We start from the raw sequence: 18,002 nt of genomic DNA on the forward strand, positions 1-18,002 counted from the left end.
TCTTTGTATTCACAAAACACTTTTTCCTCCTTCCATTGGTGCAAACGACTTGAAATGAATAATATTTTTCTTGTTTGTTAGCAGCATCTCCCCCTGTTGTCCATCGACATAAAATGCAGTGTTCTGGAACATGAGAAAGGCAATACATTTCCTCCAGTTCTTTGTAAGCTGATATGAAGTAGACAGACACCTTCTGAAGTTTTGTGCATGCTGTGCTCTTTTTTTCTTTGCTGCAACAAGAAAAGCCTTTTCTTTTAACCTGGCTTCCTTTGAAGAAGTAACTCAGGAAGCTTCATGGCCTCTCAAGGTAAGTGCATCTATAGTCTGTATTTTTAGATCATGTTTACAGAAAACTACAGTCTTGTATGTTTCCAGCAATCAGCATCTGATGAAATGAGAGTTTCAGGCTAAAACCACATCAGCCAAAGCACAGTTGTTTTGGCTTCCTTTAATTTTTCAGCATTCAAGGGGTTCCTAAGGAGACTAAAATCTATACTAGAATGTTATTTGAATAAAATATGTTATAAAACGTTAGCATCTGCATTCAATCAGTAAATTTACTGTTTGTATCTTTGTGTTTAAACCTGTAGGTACAGAATACGTGGGAAGGGTAGGTACTGAGCCAAGGGTACCACTATTTTTGCACACTTCTTTCCTATTTCACTTCAAAAATACCAAATCAGCAAATGCTTTTCACTTTCAAAACTGGCCAGAGTCCTGATAACCATGTAGGAAAAACAAATATCTGAAGAATAACTGAATTTAATCAGATTACTCCTACTTGGGTTCATCTTTGTCATGTATTGTCTTTTAGCAGCAGTCGGTTGGGTACTCAGGGCTATAGGCAAACATTGCAGCAAGCTGATCTAACCAGCCTTCTAAAATACTTTTTTCCATGCTTTCAAATACTTAAACTAAGCAGAAGGACACAAATCTGTTTTTTTCTTAACATGAATGCAACTCTATGGAGGTAACCCTCTTGTGTAGTACAGAGGCAGATGTTGGCCCAGGGAGTTTCAGCAATGTCTATTTATGTTTGCTAAATGTTTACCCCTCTTTGTTGCCCCCCAAATACTCAAGACATTCTTCATTTGCAGCACTAAAAGGTATACAGCAGCAAGGAGGTATTACAGCATTGTTGTACTCCTGCAATTTACTTTTTTTTTTATTTTGCTTATCTTTAGCCATACAGAAGAGATCTGGTTTTGTATATTTTTAATGCATACTTAACAGAAGGAGCAAAATAGTAATGTTGTGTAATATGGTTTTCATAATGAAGGAACTTGATAATATACTTCTTTTAGGGACAAGTAACTCTACAAATTATGTTGGTGCAGAATGCTCACTGTATCACACGATAACTTTTAAGTTTTTCCATACCATAAATGAAATGGGAAACATCCACAAAAATAGACAGTGTCAGAGTAGCTCGGATTGTCATCAATATTTAATGTATTTACTGTCTGATTTTTGTATAGCTTAAAACTTGACAGGTAGAACTGCAATTTGTTGTCTTTTTTTCCTCTTTATTATTCAAGAATAACACTAACACTCGGCCACTTCCTGACATTTCATGTAACAACAAGAGTTACGGCAGTAACAGAACCCTGTGAGGTAAAATGATGCAGAAGAGCATATAAAATATTTATTACCCAGTTATACATTTTTAAAACCCAGCCACAAATTCAAAGGGGTTACTTCTTCTTCCTGTGGTCTCAGACTTTGAAAGAAAGCAGTGGCTGCAAAGAAAAATTAAGATCAAAATATGATTAAATGATGAATCAGACACAGTGAGTTCAAGTAATGCTAAAGGATCTCATTTAAACCCACAACAGCAGAAGAGAGCTTCAGACTTAGAGCCAAAATTCCTTCTGGACCTCAAACCCCATCGTGCCTAAGTATTGTCACACATTAGATAAAAATGATCAGTTTGGGGACTGCTTTACCGCTGAAGCGCAGGGGCTCAACAGAACACAAGGATTTGCCATTTATATGCAGAGAGCTTCAGCTTGCTCTTTCTCATTCTGGCAGAGCCAGTGTTACTGCAGGCTGTGGAAAGATGCTCGTAGTAAAACCAGTGGGAGTTTGTTGAGAATCAAATGGCTAAGGTGATCGCTGCGCTGTGGGAGACGGTGCCTGTGCGTATGAAGGGGGGTGGGCATGCAGGTGCCTGTAAGAGTAAATACTCTTGTTACCTTTACAGCACTAGCCAAGGTAACCGTCACTGTGTCCTAAAGGATGTGTTTGCAATAGCAAACCAGGAAACACAGCTTAACGATATCTGATCTTTTCATCAAGATAATAATGAATAATAGACTGTAAGAGACTTTGATACCAGGGTTGTAACATCCAGCCTGGAGAACCTGAGATCCCTGAAAAGGCTATCTCTAATTAAGAGAAAATATGCGTGCTCTCAAGATGCTAGAAAGCATCTTGCTAGAAGCAAGCCCTCAGCAGTTTGGTGTACACCAGCGTGCAGGGCAGCTCACGGGGAGCAGGGCTGAGCAGCTCGTGCTGAGGAGCTTGTGGCTACCCTGTGTGTGAGCCCAGACCAGCTCCAGCCCTGTCACACAGACGGAGTGCTCACAAGCTGTCACAGCGGATTAGGCGCCCTCCAAGACCATGTCTCATGGTTTAGTTTCATCTACAGGCATTCCACTTTGTGTCCCCTAAGACTGCTTTATAAAGTGAACCAGAGCGCTCAAAGTGTGGGACCATCAGGAGATTTGTTTCAGATCCTCACTCATGATCTGAACTAAAATGCTGATATAGTGACAGGCAGAATGTGACATTTTTGTTCCAGTTTTGATCCAAGCAGCTAGCTACTGTTTGGCCCTGTTAATTCCTGATTTTTTTTTCCTTCTTTTCCTGCAGAATCTCAGGGACAAACGAACCCAATCTTTAAGGATTACCTCCCTGGTTCTTCTGACCTTCCTGAACAGAATAAGCCTGTTGAACCAACAAGTCTCTGGAAGCAAACATCACACACTCATAACTTGCCACCTGGTCTGGAGTACCTGAGCCAGGTCCTGAATCTTTCCAAATGTTAGAATTGTTTTTTTTTCCTTATAGACTTCTTTGATACCTTGGGGGATGGGGTGGTTTGTTTTTTTTTTTTTCTTGGGGGAGGGGCAGGTGGGGATGGAGAGGCTTTTTTGTTGTTTGATATTACTATGAAATAAGGAGCGTAGGAATGACAAGCCCTTTCTTCACTGCTGCCGTTCATTTTTATAGAAATCCATTTGTTGTGCATGCAGCTCTCCTTGCACCAAAGCCATGGTTTTCTTCCCTCTAGGACTTTTTCTAGGTCACAGTATTACCCCTGTCATTGTCCCCTCAGTTTCCTTCCAGCTCCTTAAAAGCTCACCCTCAGGGAAATGGCTATCAAACTCTGGCTGGCCTCAAAAAGACTAAAACAGGCAGTGTGTGAAGGAATTGTCACCTCCTTATAACCCATTCTTTGAGGAACACGAAGGTCTTTGAGCAAACTCCTTCTGCCAAGGAGAGTGCTCTCTAGGTTAGAGGTAAGGTCCTGGGGAGGCAAGCTCCCAAGGAGACAACTTGGTGAGTGTTGGCCACACAAACCCCTCCCACTCTGTGTTGGGTCGTGGGGCAGGAAAGCGCTAGTGCCTGAGAGAGGGAAATGCCTGGAAATAGAAGTGGGCAAGTTGGTCACAGGCAGGGGAGGGAAAGGGAATGCTGAAGTTTTCTTCGTCTTACTGCTTCACGTGTGGCTGTCCATCTTGCTCTGTGAAACCTCTCAGCTCCTGGAGCTCAGACCAGTGATGGTCTGCAGCTCTGCTCCAGAAGTTTCATCTTTTCCTGCATTTTTTTACTGGGAGGGTCACTCCCTGCTACCGCTTTGACACTGACTCCAGTTTGCATTTCACATGGGGCTGGATTCTGCCACTCTCATATATGCTGAGTTACGTCATACACCCTGCCTGGTATGGGCAGGGACAGAATCAGGCACCCAGTGTTGTCAGGTTGTGATTCTGGTACATACGCTTCTGCTGTGTTTGTATTTTGGTGGTGCTGGGAAACATTTAGTTTGCTCGAGGTCTGTATTTTAGATAGGAGTTTCTGGTAGTTTTGTACAGAAGCAGGAACTGAATGCATTTTATATTTGGAGCTCAGTTACCTAGATAGCTAATGAAACTGAGATGCACTTCAGAAACAATCTTTCATGTGGAGTTATGATTTTCATTTCATGGTGCCCATGCACAAAATGATATGTGTTGTCAATTACATGAGCATTTGCTCACAGACTGTGGGAGCTAGGTTTTTCAGTCTAAAAGTGATTGTGATAGTAAATACTTGGCAGGTTACATATTCAGTCTCGCGTACAAACATGAATTATGCCTCAGATTTACCTATACAATGTGGGTAAGCAAATTCTATTACTCCATTTTATAGAAGCTTTATATCTGACATAATGACAAAAGAGCAAGTCGCTGTCAGAACTATAACTAGAACTCAAGACCTCACTCATGCATGCTCTCAACCCAATAACCATGTGTCTGTGCTGCAGCCCTTGCTAATTATTCTCAATTTTCTCTGCAGTCTGAAAAGTGGAAAGCATGTGTGCAATGCTGATTATTGGCATATACCCACAGCTAGAGTTTCCGTGTGTTGCAGAACATTTTGGTGAGCGATGCTGAAGTCATACTGTTTGTGTGACTAATGAAACAAGCTCATACAGGATAGATTGGAGCAGAAAGGAGATCCGACCAGCAGGGAGAGGGCTGCCTGCAGAATGAGTGTGGGATTCACAGCTGCCAGGGTGTTCCCTTGGGATTTATACTGATGGACTAAGAGATTTTCACGTAATGAAATTCTCAAATGAATGAAGATGTTTCTAGCAGAACTGGGTATTGTTGATGCCATTGGGAAGACTGGAATACTGTGTATCCTTCTGGTTGTGTGTGTATTGGGGAAAGGTGGGTCCAAATTGAAACAGGCACAGACAAGTGTTACTGGAAGGATGTGGGGAATAGAGAACCAGCTTTAAAACAAGACTGCAAGTGTTTCATCTTTAGACTGAAGAAACGCTACCAGAGAGGGAACCGTGACAGAGTACCTAGAAGAGTAAGCAACCTGTGGGACAGACAGACAGACATTTAATTTATAGGATTATATTACCGGAAGAAAGATTATATAGAAAATGGTTGTGAATAAATACAGGAAAACAAATAGAAATGAGGTTCTGGGATTATCTCCAGCAGGAGTGGGGAAGATAGCTAGATAGATTTGAGAAAGCTGAATATATTTCTTAATAAGACCATGATATGTTTGACTCTGAAACAAGGATCCAAATTTAGTGAATCTCAGAGAGATCCCTACAGTCTCATTCTAAACAGCAACTTAGGGACACAGCATATAGTGTTGGATGACAGGAAAAGAAAATATCTGTCCTGTACGTTAAGGCCAGACAGCAATATTTCACCCTGCAAATACAAACCCAGGATCAGTCAGGCTGAGGAGCGATTCACTCAGCTGTTCAAGGTGCACCAGAGAAGGGCAATAAACTGCTTCTGCCTTGGCAAATGGATACCACACTTTCTATAACTATCACAGAATTGACACTCTTTAAACAACTTCCTATGAAAAAAGTTACCCAAACCTCATTAGTATCTTCCAGTTCACAGCCATAGTTTGAGGAATTGTCCAGGGTCCATCACAAAAATCGAAGGAAACTTTTACCATAGCAGGAACAGACAGACGAGACCTCAGAGAAGAATTTTCCAAGTAGCTCAACAGCATGTTGTGCCACCATTCAGGCTTAACCAATTTTGTAAAGAGCTTCTTAGTTTAGACTTGGTTAGACTGATCACATGTAAATTTAATGCCCACAAAACTGAATACTGAGAATTAGATGTGTATAAGGAATTTCAACATTTCTGAGCTCAGGAGGACTCAGACCCTTGTGTAAATCAAAGGGCTTTAGATGCTTTCAAATGCAAGTGCAGAATTCCCTTAATCCACAAGTGCCCCAATAAAATAGCTGCCTTGCAGAAATCAGTGAAAGGCAAAACAAGCCTAACAAGTGGTACAGCCACGTTGTCTCAACACTGTTCATACACTGTTCACAATAAACCAACACACAGACCAAAATCACTCAAAGCCTTTAACAGTTCAGGCACATTAACTTTCTTTCCCCTGTGAAAGTCTATGTGGGGCAAAGAAATCCATATTTTAAAATCAATATTAAAATATTAAAATAGCCCTACCATTTTTAACTTGTTTATTCTTTTTTCATCAGCAGAGCACTTCCCATGAGGTCCAAGAGTTCACTTCTCTCATGAAACCTAAACAACAAACAGCAAAGATTCTTGGGAGAAAATTTTTAAGTCCAAATATTTTTTATTATTTCAATTACTGGCATGCACATTTCAGAGATTAATGAAAGGGATAAAGAAGTTTCTCTTTTACTAGCTTTTCTTTGCAGCCTGAACTAGCTGCAGGAGATGACTAGAATTGACAAATGGCTGCAACAGTTTGAATACGTACCAGGCAAGATTTATCAATTGTAAAATTTACAGACGCTGAAGAGCTGTGACATGCTGGTCTCAGAAGGTTGCTGTGTGCTTTCTGTCTGCAGCTGTGAGTAATGTCAATATCCTGTGCCAAGCGTTTGCCCATCAGGAATTTAAGGAAAAGAGATTAGCAAAGCCTAAACTATCACATAAAACAGGCATAAAAAGTCACATAAAACTGAAAGGTAGACTGAAATTAAGTCTTGCTGGTTTTATAATACTAGTGACTGTTCTCTAAAAAAGAATAATGGTAGAGGGGTGATAAGCACAGCAAAGCTGGGTATCATGGCAAACGTTTTTTCTCCTGCATTTGTAACCAGCTCACAGGGGAAAGCAGTTTCAGCCAGCAGAGGGTTTCTCTGGGGAGCTGCTGTTTTGCTCATTCTGGCACCCTGGCATGACCGTTTGCCAGATTTAGGGTGCAGAACTCCCGGTGCCTGAGATCAGAGTGTTAAAGCTCGCGTGTGCCGTCGCTGGCATCGCCCAATTGCCTTGCTGGGCTGCTCCAGTGGGCCCCTTTGGGATGTGGCTACAGCACGGTTTGAGCTTCAGCCCAAACTCATTCCCTCCTGCACCACCACAGTGCCCAGCACTAACCTTGGCTTTGGGGTAAGGGTCTTCCACTCTGCCAAGACCAGGAGGGAGGAACAGGAATGAGAAGTGGCTCCTGCTTCTCACATACATCTTTCCATTGTTGTTGTCTTCCTCATTCCCCCAGTGAAGATTATTCTTCTTCAAACGTGCGGGTGAATTACATGACCACAGCACCCAATGTCACACTCTTCAGTCATCATTTCAGAGAGATGTCTAAAGTGTGCCTTGAGATAGCCCTTAGGCACCCAGCTTGTGCACCTCGGGAAGGAAAGAAATCCTAATAACAGGAACATAAACACTAAAAATAGGCAGGTGATTACTGGCAGCCCCAGACCTTTCCAACACTCACCATCGTGTTTATTTTTTTTAAACAGCTGGATAGGATAATTATTCATCAGCAAGTGGATCTTCTTGAAGGTATGTGTGATCCTTGTTGCTCTTTGACAGTGCTGGTACACAGATGTCTCCAAAAGGCTTCCAAGTCTTGCCCCCACCTTGCTGAAGTCATTGCGAAGCCTCCTGCTGACCTTGCATCAAGGCCTGTAATGTGATGTTAGTATGGTGAAAGCTCACTTTCTTTATGGCTGTCCTGCAGCAACCCAATGAGGAGAGAAAGATTACAGTGAGCAATCTCTACACCAGTCCTAAATTTCCTTCAGACACCTCCCTCTCAAAGTTATTAAAGTTTAACCATCTTTCCAATCCATGGAAAAGTTCATTGTTTTAACAATAATTAACATGCCGTGAGAAACAGAGCAAATAAAGAAAGGAAGGTCAGAAGGCACAAAATGAAGCATAAGAGTTTCTATTTACATCGTTCCTCAGAATTTCAAAGTACTGAACGAGTATTAAGTTCTGCAAGTAAAATGCTTTTTAATGCATTTCTCTCATTCAAAATGTTTTTGGCCTGATTCTTGGATACCTCGCTGGGTGAAAGTTCTGTCACTGAAGCGGGACAGCATCATATTGTTACTTTTCACAGATGATCAAGTAAGAAAAAGCCCAAACCAAAACTCAGGATCTGAATTCTGTTTTGTAATATGTACTTTAGTGTACAGCAAATCAAAGTCTTTGAACTAAAAGTTCCTTCAAAATACAGACCTGACATTATTATTTCCTTATAATTGTGTATTTTCTTTATGTCATTCTTTCAAAACAATTTTTTAAACAGTTTTTGTTCCATAGGTTTTTAGAATATATGCTGATAGATATATAGATATATATATACACTAACATTATACTAAGGCAATGCTCTACTTGTTTTGCTTTATTAGCCATACTTGGCACAGAGACCTCCAGCAAATATGAGATAAAAAACCATTTGGGACAAAGAGTTTACTTTGCAGTAGAAGAAAATGATTGCTTTGATCGTAACTTGTGTTCGCCTATAAGGTCTTTCACCATAAGGATTGCTGATAACGTGGGCCGAGAAGTGATTACAGTGAACAGACCCTTGAGATGCAACAGCTGCTGGTTCCCCTGCTTCCTGCAAGAGGTGAGTGAATCCTAATTGCCTTTTGTCCGAGCTTCTCGCTGTATGTGCACAGCATTAATGAAGCCTCATGCAACCTCTGCGGGGATGGCAGGAAGGAATTCGCACCCACCTCTCAGCCTGGAGGACTGCGTGGAGACCTTCGTTTAGAAGTAACTGTTGCTAAATGAGACCGTTTTGTGAGTTACATTCCCAGCATGGCTCCTCCCTTCCATGGGACCTTACTTTGCTTACATCTCAAATAAAGCTTTTGTGTCTGATGATACAGATGTCTCTCCGGTCAGGTAACACCCCAAAACACTGCTTGCCCTGACACAGACCAAGGTTTGTTAATGCTACAGATGGAAATCACCCACTGTCCTCCCGAGTGTGGAGGAGCCCTGGAGGCCATTAGTGCGTGTGGGGACCACTGGGAAGCAGCTCGCCGAGGAGGCCGATGCTTCGCTTCGTGGCCCTGCCTCTTCGAGGCCATCTACCTCTGGAAAATTGCAGAACTCGGAAATAAGCTGCTTTGAGTGAAAAATGCAGATCCTGTAGAGTATCAGATCTTTTCTCCTTATTTGTGACTCTCCTTTATTCAGACATCTTTCTTGTTTTATGAAAATGTTTTATAGGTTAACTCTACCTACTTTCTCAGTACTGCATCAGGGTTTTAAAAAAAACAGGTCCTTTGGTAGCATAGCTACTGTATAAAAAAGTTTATAGGATACTCACTGATTACAGTAACAAAAACTTTTCACAGCATATGGCTTTTATCAAATCTTAAGATCTTAGCTTCTGGTGCAGCTTTTGAGCTTCATATTGTCCACTATATTTAAAAACACCATTAGACAGCTTCGTAATATCCTGTTCACAGTTTGGTAAAATTATATATAATTATATTCAATAAATAAATATTTTGTTGTTATATAAACAATACACTATTATGGAAAAATATACTAATATAAAATTAGTTTATAAGATTTTTTTGTTTTCTTTTATTTGCTAGTTAGAAGTTCAGTCCCCACCAGGTACAATAGCTGGGTATGTTGTACAGAAGTGGGACCCCTTTCTGCCAAAGTTTACTATACAGAATGAAAGTAAAGAAGATGTACTAAAAATAATTGGCCCATATGCAACCTGTGGCTGTTTTGAAGATGTTGACTTTGAGGTACGTTTCCTACTACTTTTAATAAATTTCTCACTCAAAAATCCTTTTATTCTACCCTTAAAAATATTAGGTACATTGCTATAATTATGGAACAGAAGAACAACAATGTGCATTGGAGTTCCTGACTTGTACTCTCAGATACCTACAGATGTTTTCTGGACAGGAGTAACAATTCCTTGAAGGAAATAAACATGTCGCTAAGTGAAGTCCTGGTCCTCTGCAGTCCATGAGCACTAAACCATTGATTTTGATAGGCTCAGGGTTTCATCCCACATGCATTCACCGTTACCTGACACATGGTCCCTTGAAGCCTGTGGCATTCAATCTGCTGCCTTCATTACTCTCAGACTGAGAACCATGGGCAGGATTACTGCCCAATATGTCTACATCCATTTGACAACACTGATCAGGAGAAAAATAATTCTGAGGAGCCATTGAGATATTTCAGGGATGAGAGAGAGAATGGGAGATGCTTAAAAAAACCCTGGGCAGAGTTTTGTGATGTGAACAAAGCACTTTGCCTTAGTTAAGGAATTGTAAAAGAGCTTCTGTGTTGATCAACTTGTTAGCCAAATCAGAAGCCTTCAGGGGGTACTGTCCAAAATTTCAGTATACTCTGAGAAACATGCAGATGGCTACATAATTGAGAACATATCTGTCAGTTGCAGGGGACAGCAGTCCATAGCAATGGTAATGCTGTGACTTGGAGCATATCAGAAACACAAGACAGGAAAAAAAAAAAATCATTGTGGAAGAAGAGCAAAAGTGGTATAAATGTTCACAATTGCTTTCCTCCCCTTTTCTGCCAGCTCTAAAGATGCTGATGTTTCCAAACTTGAGACCCTTTCTTGTGTGCCACTCCTAAAAAGGCATATCTGACACTAATAGAGCATCTCAATGATAAGAATAAAAGAAGAACCTGACAACTATAGCATACTCTGTGTGGCAGGGCACAGTCATTAATTCTGTGGAGATATAATTTACTTACATTTAGGTGTATTCCTGTTTTTTATTCGTGCAGGTGAAAGCTCTCAATGAGATGTCAACGATTGGCAAAATTTCCAAGTACTGGTCTGGATTTGTAAACAATGTCTTTACCAACACCGCCAACTTTGGGATCCAGGTCCCTGTAGATCTTGATGTGAGAATCAAGGCAGTAATGATTGGTGCTTGTTTCCTCATTGTAAGTATGCAAAACCAAGAGGCAGACCTACAGACTGAGGCAGACTGGGACCAAAGGGGCCTTTACTATCAGCTGTGATCCTACAAAGGCATAAGTGGAGTAGAAAGCCAAACCTACTACCTAAAAGAGAAATTAACTGGAAACCTTTTAATTTTTATGGCTGCTTTTGGTTTTTATTTGCTGAGCATCTTTAGGTTCCTAAATTTTTGTTTATTAAACTGTTTAAATAGTATCCCACCTGTAGTTCAATGTCTTGCATGGCAGGATCAAATACCAACATACATGTCGAACTTACCAAACTCCCCCAAATCCCTTATCCATTGTGTTTGAATGGGCGTATGAACCAGAACAACAGTTCTGTTATTTCTAACGGTAATTTCAAACCGTGAGTGTCACTTCAATAGTTCTGTCGAGTGTTACATGTAAGACTTCAAGTCGTATAAAATTCCTAAAAAATTCCCTTGTGAAGATAATCGTAAGGTAAGAATTACATGAAAAGGAGAATACTCACTGCTAGGGGTAAGGATGAAGTTAAGAAGCATGTTTCCTAGAATTACAAATTGATATTTGCTGTGTACCTCTTTTGCCAACACTAATGGGTTAATATTAATGTGCAATGGTTTCAAAATAATCTGTGATACATCAGAGAATATAGAACAAAAGGACAAAACTATTTCAATTATTTACTGCTTTGCTTTAAAATAGCAATGATTCAGAAATTTTGCTTTTATTAGGAGAGAAATGTAGCTCTCAAAGATTTTTGGATTGTGTCCTCCAAAACTCGTTTTGCTCAGTGGCAGAGTAACAGAAAACGAATGACTAATCTAATTACTTTTTGTAACAAAATCCTACAAGTAAGACTTTTGAGAGTAATTGTTGCATTTTTGTACCTTCAATATTATTCACAGTTTGTTTATTTGTAGGACTTAATGTTCTTTGAAAACTCTTTAGATGGATTATAACAAGATGACAGAAACAATAAAATATGCAGAATGTGTTTCAGTAAGTAAAAATGAACATAAATTGATCTTCTTGCTTTGAAGACTTATACGTTAGATACTTTCTAATTCTTTTTCATTTTCTTCCAGAAATCGCTTGAGCTTTGGACATGATTTTGAACAGCACAAATCCTTGTTCCTAATAGGAAAAGATAGGGAGATAATGATGATGTTTATTAAAATATGTCTCATGTAAATAATAATTTCCCACTTACATTTTATGTGCGTTGTAGCTAAACACATACTTTTCACACAGAGCACCGTTGCTTTGGAACAGTACTATTTTCTTTCTTCTCTTTTGATGTTCCTGCATGGGAAATCATGAAAGATTAGATGAAGGCTTGCAGCGTCACTGATGAAAGGCTATGTTTAGAGAAGCCTTTGATGTTTTGCAAGTCCTGGTACCAGTTACTAACCACATGAGGGTGTGTTCTGGGGGTTTTGCTTTTTCATAATTTTAGAAGTAATTTTCTGATTTGTTATTTAATTAATAGTAACAAACTGAGATTGAAAGTAACACATATAAAGACGTCACCCGATGGGAAGTTTAAGATGTTATCTGTTTCAGTGAGTTGAAAGAAAGGAAGTTATGTTTGCTAGTAAATTAATTTTATGGCAAAGATTTGTTTAATGAGTGGCAGCCAGAAATTAGGCTTCCAGCACTAGACTTCAGAATGTGAGCTCTATTCAGAAAATCTGGTCTTCCAGTATTTTTAATGAAGGCAGGCTATAAGGTTTGAGAGGTGGTCCTCTATGTGCTAGAGGCGCAAAAATGACTTCACTTTGAACTACCCAGTGTTAAGGATTCTTGCTCCCATCCACTCAAGACGTTCCTTAAAAGGTTTGTTCCTCTTTATAATATCTGGTGATTGGTAACTTTTCAGTCGGACTTGCTGGAGAGCAGTCTTTAACAGAATTATTCTTTTCCTTTGGCAAGCTCAGGTATTTTCTATGATAGGATTGTGCAATAGGAGCTTTTTCTATTTCAAATAGCAGTTTTACATAGCTGTTCAGTCCTGTAGTCACGCCTCATCATACTGTTCCCAAACATTCCCACCGACAGGCTTTTACTAATATAAGCTTCCTTTGTAGGAACATCCATGATATATATATGCAAGACAGAAACCAAAACATTTTTGTTGCAAAATATTCGCTGTATGAACTTGCTTATGCCTCTCTTAACAACTCCAGTGGTCTTTCAAGAAGCAAACAAGTACTGTACAATATTGGTGGTAAAAACAAATCCTGTCATAGTCACTGGTCAAGTTTCCAAGGGGAACATTTTACAAATCACCAGGAAAGCTTGATTTTTTTATTTTTTTTAGTGTGAACTAGTAATTCAATTCTTGCAAACAACCAACACATCAACGGAAAGGAGAAGAGATAATGAATAATTCATAAAAATGAAAAAGAGCTAAATTTATCAGATGATTAATTCTCAACAAATATTTAGACTAATTTTAAATTAATGTTCATGGATATGAATTCAAACACAGTGAAGTCAGGAAGTTGCAACTAATGTTCCCATAGTGAAATTAACTCAGGAATGCTTATAGATTTAAACAGTATGTTTTAGATTATATACCACACTTAGGTATTTATACAGATTTACATATGTCTTGAAAATAATTGTGGTTAACAAGCTCTGACAATCATCATTATCTGTTAACCGTTTCATTACTGGCTCTCGCTGTGATCCTTAGCAGTGCAATCAGGCTGCAATCCGCAGAAGTTACAAACTCAAAGGGAACGAACCATTGCTGTCACCTTTCCCAGGAGGAAGCACCCTGTGAGCTTCGTGGGCAAGAAGCTCCCTCGTGTGGAAATTTATAGTTTTGCAGAAGAATACAGATGACTGACGCCAATTTGCGATTCTCACTAGTTTCACACTGGCATCATTCTATTAAATTCAGTCCTTTCACTCCTGACTTACTCTAGTGCATATTGAGAAAAAGAGCCAGATTTTTATATTGATTTTTCTCTTTAAAACCCTTTGCCATCTTGGACAGAAGTGACTATTATTGTAGCCAACAGTCTTGGGTCTCATATAAACCAAGTACTTGCACTGTTGTTGAGTTACGTGTGTCTGAACCCTTGGCTGAATGCAGTGCCTAGTGGGATCAGCAGGCTTCCCTGCTATCTGCCACTCTTCCTCTGCAATTTCTAGCCTTCTTATGACCTTTAACAAGCCAAAGATGTCTTTGAAGCAAATGTGTCCAACCACCACTGAGGTCAATACAAAATAGGGTCTTATTTACCTGCAGGGCTGAATCTGGCTATAAGGATCCACATATATACCTTGTAGGTAAGCAATACATGCGTATATTTTTATATATATTGCAACCAGATGATAGTACTGTATTTCTTGCACTTAGTGACTTGCTATTTTGTGTGTTAGTACAACTTTTTTTTTTTTTTTTTTTTTTAAGTGTAATTCTTGCATATGTGTATGAGTATGCTCGAATGCCTCCATTTACACCCGGAGGCAGCTTCTGGGCTGTGCAGGAACAGGTTCAGTCCCCGGATAAAACAAAGCACTGGGGCTGGGATAGCTCTTGCTGGCTAGAACTTCCTCAGCAGCCTGCTTGACCTTCAGCAGCCTTCAACATCCTGGTAGAAATTCAGTGCCAGTGCCAGCGCTTCTTCAACTGGAAGCTCCTTCATCTAAACCACCGCTGCCATAAGAGGGCAGGTATTCCTCCTCAGCCAAGATGATGGAGTTCTGCATGATGCTACTAAAGAAAAGCTAACACGTACTAAGATTTTTAAAACCTGCAACTCCAACTAGTAACTCTTTCTTATTAATAGCAATGCATTTCACATTATGGGGGCTGCATATACTCTTTACAAATCTCACCTTTCACAATTCCCCTATGGGCTAGGACTGACTCTCCAAAGGACAGTTCAGTATTCCCCAAGGAGGCACAGATACTCTCTAAAGGATATTCATGTCCTGAGCATCTTCTAGAAAGAAACATGATTGTTCTAATGAAACAGAAATTGTACTTAACCCAGCCAAGCAAACAGTTTCACACTTGATCACTAGCCAAATTGTAAATCTGTGTAGTACATCATTCTTGTGTTCAGTAGATGGCAGCAACAGTTCATTATTACAATATTTAGATTTCCACAGATCACAAGCTGTACCCAGGACGCTGATTAAAGATCAACACACCTTTAACTGCTAATTGATTTCTACCCTTAACTGGAGGATTTTATTTTCTTTGTCTGTTATTAAACCTTTGTCACATGATGTTGGGTTATCTTTATTGTCTGCAACTTACAGCTGAATTATTGGTGACTGATATTTTATGAGATATGGTAGATGCATGGGCAGATCCAGTCTACCACAAAGTGAGATCTTCTGGTCAGCCCAAACCCTATTTTTAGCACCTGGAACATCTACTCCAGCTTCCACAGGTGGACAGAAGAGAAGCCCCAGCCCCAGGATGTTCCCCAGCTTTTGCAGAAACAGAAAGAGCTGCGTCTAAAGGAGTTGCTTTGCAGTGGGCTCCCTAGAAATGTGGAAAGTTTCTATGGGTAAAATAACTTTGTCCCCATGTCACGTCATCACGGTTGATCACTAGGTGCTGTCCTGGGGCAGAGGGATGGAAACCCCCTGTAGTGCTGCAAACCCAGATGACACCAGTACCTGGGAAGGAGCTGGTTTGTCCATGGGAAGATCAGCCACTTTTTGTAAGAGAGTGGCAAAGTAACATCTCTGTAAGTGCTGAGATTTTTTGGTTACCTAATAATTTGGTGGATGCACAAGTACTTCTCTTCATGGACTTTGATGTGCATATTGAAAAGATCTCTTATTGTTTCAATTGGTTTATTTATTTTAGGATTAGACAAACCTAGAAATGATCCAAAATATAAATTTTCTAATGGAGTTGTCTAAGTGGTACCTGTTGGGGGGGGGGGGGCAATTTCAATTTCCTCCTCCTGACTCTCTTCTTAGTCGTATTTATTTTCTTTTCAATTAGAATGATATGGTCTATGTTAGAATGATACATACTAGTTTAATTCAAAGATTAACTTTAGGCTTTTAAATGTGCTTTTTTCTTCCCTAAAAATGGCTCCCTTAGGGGGCAAAAAGACTTTAGTTCTTTAGGGAAAATTACCCCATATCCTGTGAAAGGAGATGATTTCCTCCCCCCACCCCCCAAAATCCTAGATGTTTTTCTAAACTTGATACCTCTTACAATAGCTTCCTTAATGCCAAATCATTATTGAAGTACTCTGTTAGCACCTGCTATGGGGCAACAGTTTATTCACGATTTGTCAGCATTTTATTACTTCACTCCTCCAAAATGAAGTCAAAGAAAAAAATGTTAAGAGACTAATACCTACCTTTTGGAGTGAGACAGCCCAGATAAACTTTCTGCTTGCTTTCTGTATTTGTTAGTATTATGCTTACAAAAGCACACTAACCTTTACAAAAGAAAGGTCAGAAGGACAGAGACTGATGGGTGCTCAGTGACTGTGCCCCCAAAGGGCATTCATTCCTTTATCCCAAATGACAGTGAATTCCTGCCACTGTGAAAAGGACACCTGCAGGTGACCTCACGTTGTTGTGTATCTCCTAGATCGTCGTTGAAAATTCATCTCAATTCACAACTAGGTCTTGTTCTCCAGTCTCTCTTTGCAAAAACAATAGACTTCTCACCCTTATTCTCACTTCCATTTTCTTCTGGCAAAGGAGCATAACCATAGTCATTACAGCATTGCTGTAGGAATCAGAGTCCTGACCTCATCTCCCTCGATATCCACTTGAAAGCTACAGATTTCATATTAAACCTTCTGTATTAATGTACACAGGACTATTCGATCTAATGAACCTCAGGTCTCACTGGTTATTGAACAAGCGCACGGTGAAGTTGATGTTGGGCTCTGTTTCCAGTGTGGAGTCCAGGGGTCTGCTACGAAGCCACGCAGCACTGGTACTTGCACAGCTGGTTTGTCAGTCTTGGTTTTGAAATAAAATTACTGCATTGCACGGATTAAATCTAACCCCTCCATTTAATATCCTCATTCATGAAGAATACAATAAGTGAGGCAATCTTGTATAGACTCGAGTTCTGTGCTTTCACAGGCTGCAGGTTCCGTTCTGTGTATTTCTTATTACATGGAGTCTGGCACAGAATAGGTCCTAAAATCTGGATTTTGGCAAGCAGGTAAGCATGGAGAGTGCTCAAATGCTTAAAGCTAAGTGAGCACTTTGCTCTTACTCCTGAAGAAGCCAGCACCTCACAGGTTTAATCCTTGAATAACTGTGCAATAAAAAATGTTGATGAGAACTCCAGAGTTCTCGCATAAAATCCTAATTGGGAGGAAAATCCCCACTTACTTGAGTGACCTCACTAATTCTGCCACTTGTTTACCTAAAGTAGGAGTACTTTCCGGTAGAGGTTCACAGATTAGGCTCAGTGCGCAATGGAATAAAACAGTATTACGGAAAAACGCAGGCCAGGCCCCGGTGCGGAGAGGCACGAGGTGTCACCCCGAGAGCCCCGCAGCCCCCCGGGCTGGGGCAGCCCCTCTCTGCTCCAGCGCCTGCCTGCCGGGGAGCCTGCACCTCGGGTATGCGAGGCTGGAAAGTAGGGAAGCACACACCACACGTTTTCCATCTTTAAGTTTCTAGAGGCCGGTCATAGTATCTCTAATAATGTTTTTATTCTGGCAGCTGGGTGAGTATTGAAGGAAAAATCTTCCTGCCAGTCATTTCAACAGGACTCGTTAGCTCGATGTGTTTTTCCACTTTAAGATATTAATTTGAAGGACTTCTTTTGCTCTGTGCCAGCCACATCAGGTAAATGCTACATTTACATTATTGATGTTTTGCATTTAAAACCCAAACGCAACAACAACAAAACCACAAAAACCCCACAAGCTACTGTTGCAGGCATTGCTCTGTTGAGAAATATCTCCTTCTATCTAGAAATGACCCTGGACATTTTGTGTTTTTTTGGTTTTTGGGTTTTTTTTTCTGATGAGCACATTTAGAGAAAGAAAATGTCAAAATACTATTTTATTTAAAAAAGAAAAA

At 40.1% G+C, this 18,002-nt stretch overlaps 1 protein-coding gene across 1 annotated transcript; it reads left to right on the forward strand.

The window, feature by feature from the left end:
- Positions 1 to 294: 294 nt before the first annotated feature.
- LOC142033347 (phospholipid scramblase family member 5-like) lies at positions 295 to 11,917 on the forward strand. The gene is made up of 7 exons (XM_075033250.1): positions 295 to 307; positions 2,875 to 3,026; positions 7,505 to 7,547; positions 8,405 to 8,625; positions 9,611 to 9,772; positions 10,794 to 10,955; positions 11,879 to 11,917. Exons 1-7 carry the CDS (start codon positions 295 to 297, stop codon positions 11,915 to 11,917), a joined length of 792 nt encoding a protein of 263 aa, XP_074889351.1.
- Positions 11,918 to 18,002: the final 6,085 nt, after the last annotated feature.

This window comes from Buteo buteo, chromosome 7 (genome assembly GCF_964188355.1).
Source record: "Buteo buteo chromosome 7, bButBut1.hap1.1, whole genome shotgun sequence".
NCBI classification, from domain to species: domain Eukaryota; kingdom Metazoa; phylum Chordata; class Aves; order Accipitriformes; family Accipitridae; genus Buteo; species Buteo buteo.

Excerpts from the sequence above, each read along its gene's own strand:
- LOC142033347 (XM_075033250.1), top strand. Across the intron at positions 7,548-8,404 it reads GCAAGTGGATCTTCTTGAAG|CCATACTTGGCACAGAGACC; the intron begins GTATGTGTGATC and ends TTGCTTTATTAG. Across the intron at positions 10,956-11,878 it reads TTGGTGCTTGTTTCCTCATT|GACTTAATGTTCTTTGAAAA; the intron begins GTAAGTATGCAA and ends GTTTATTTGTAG.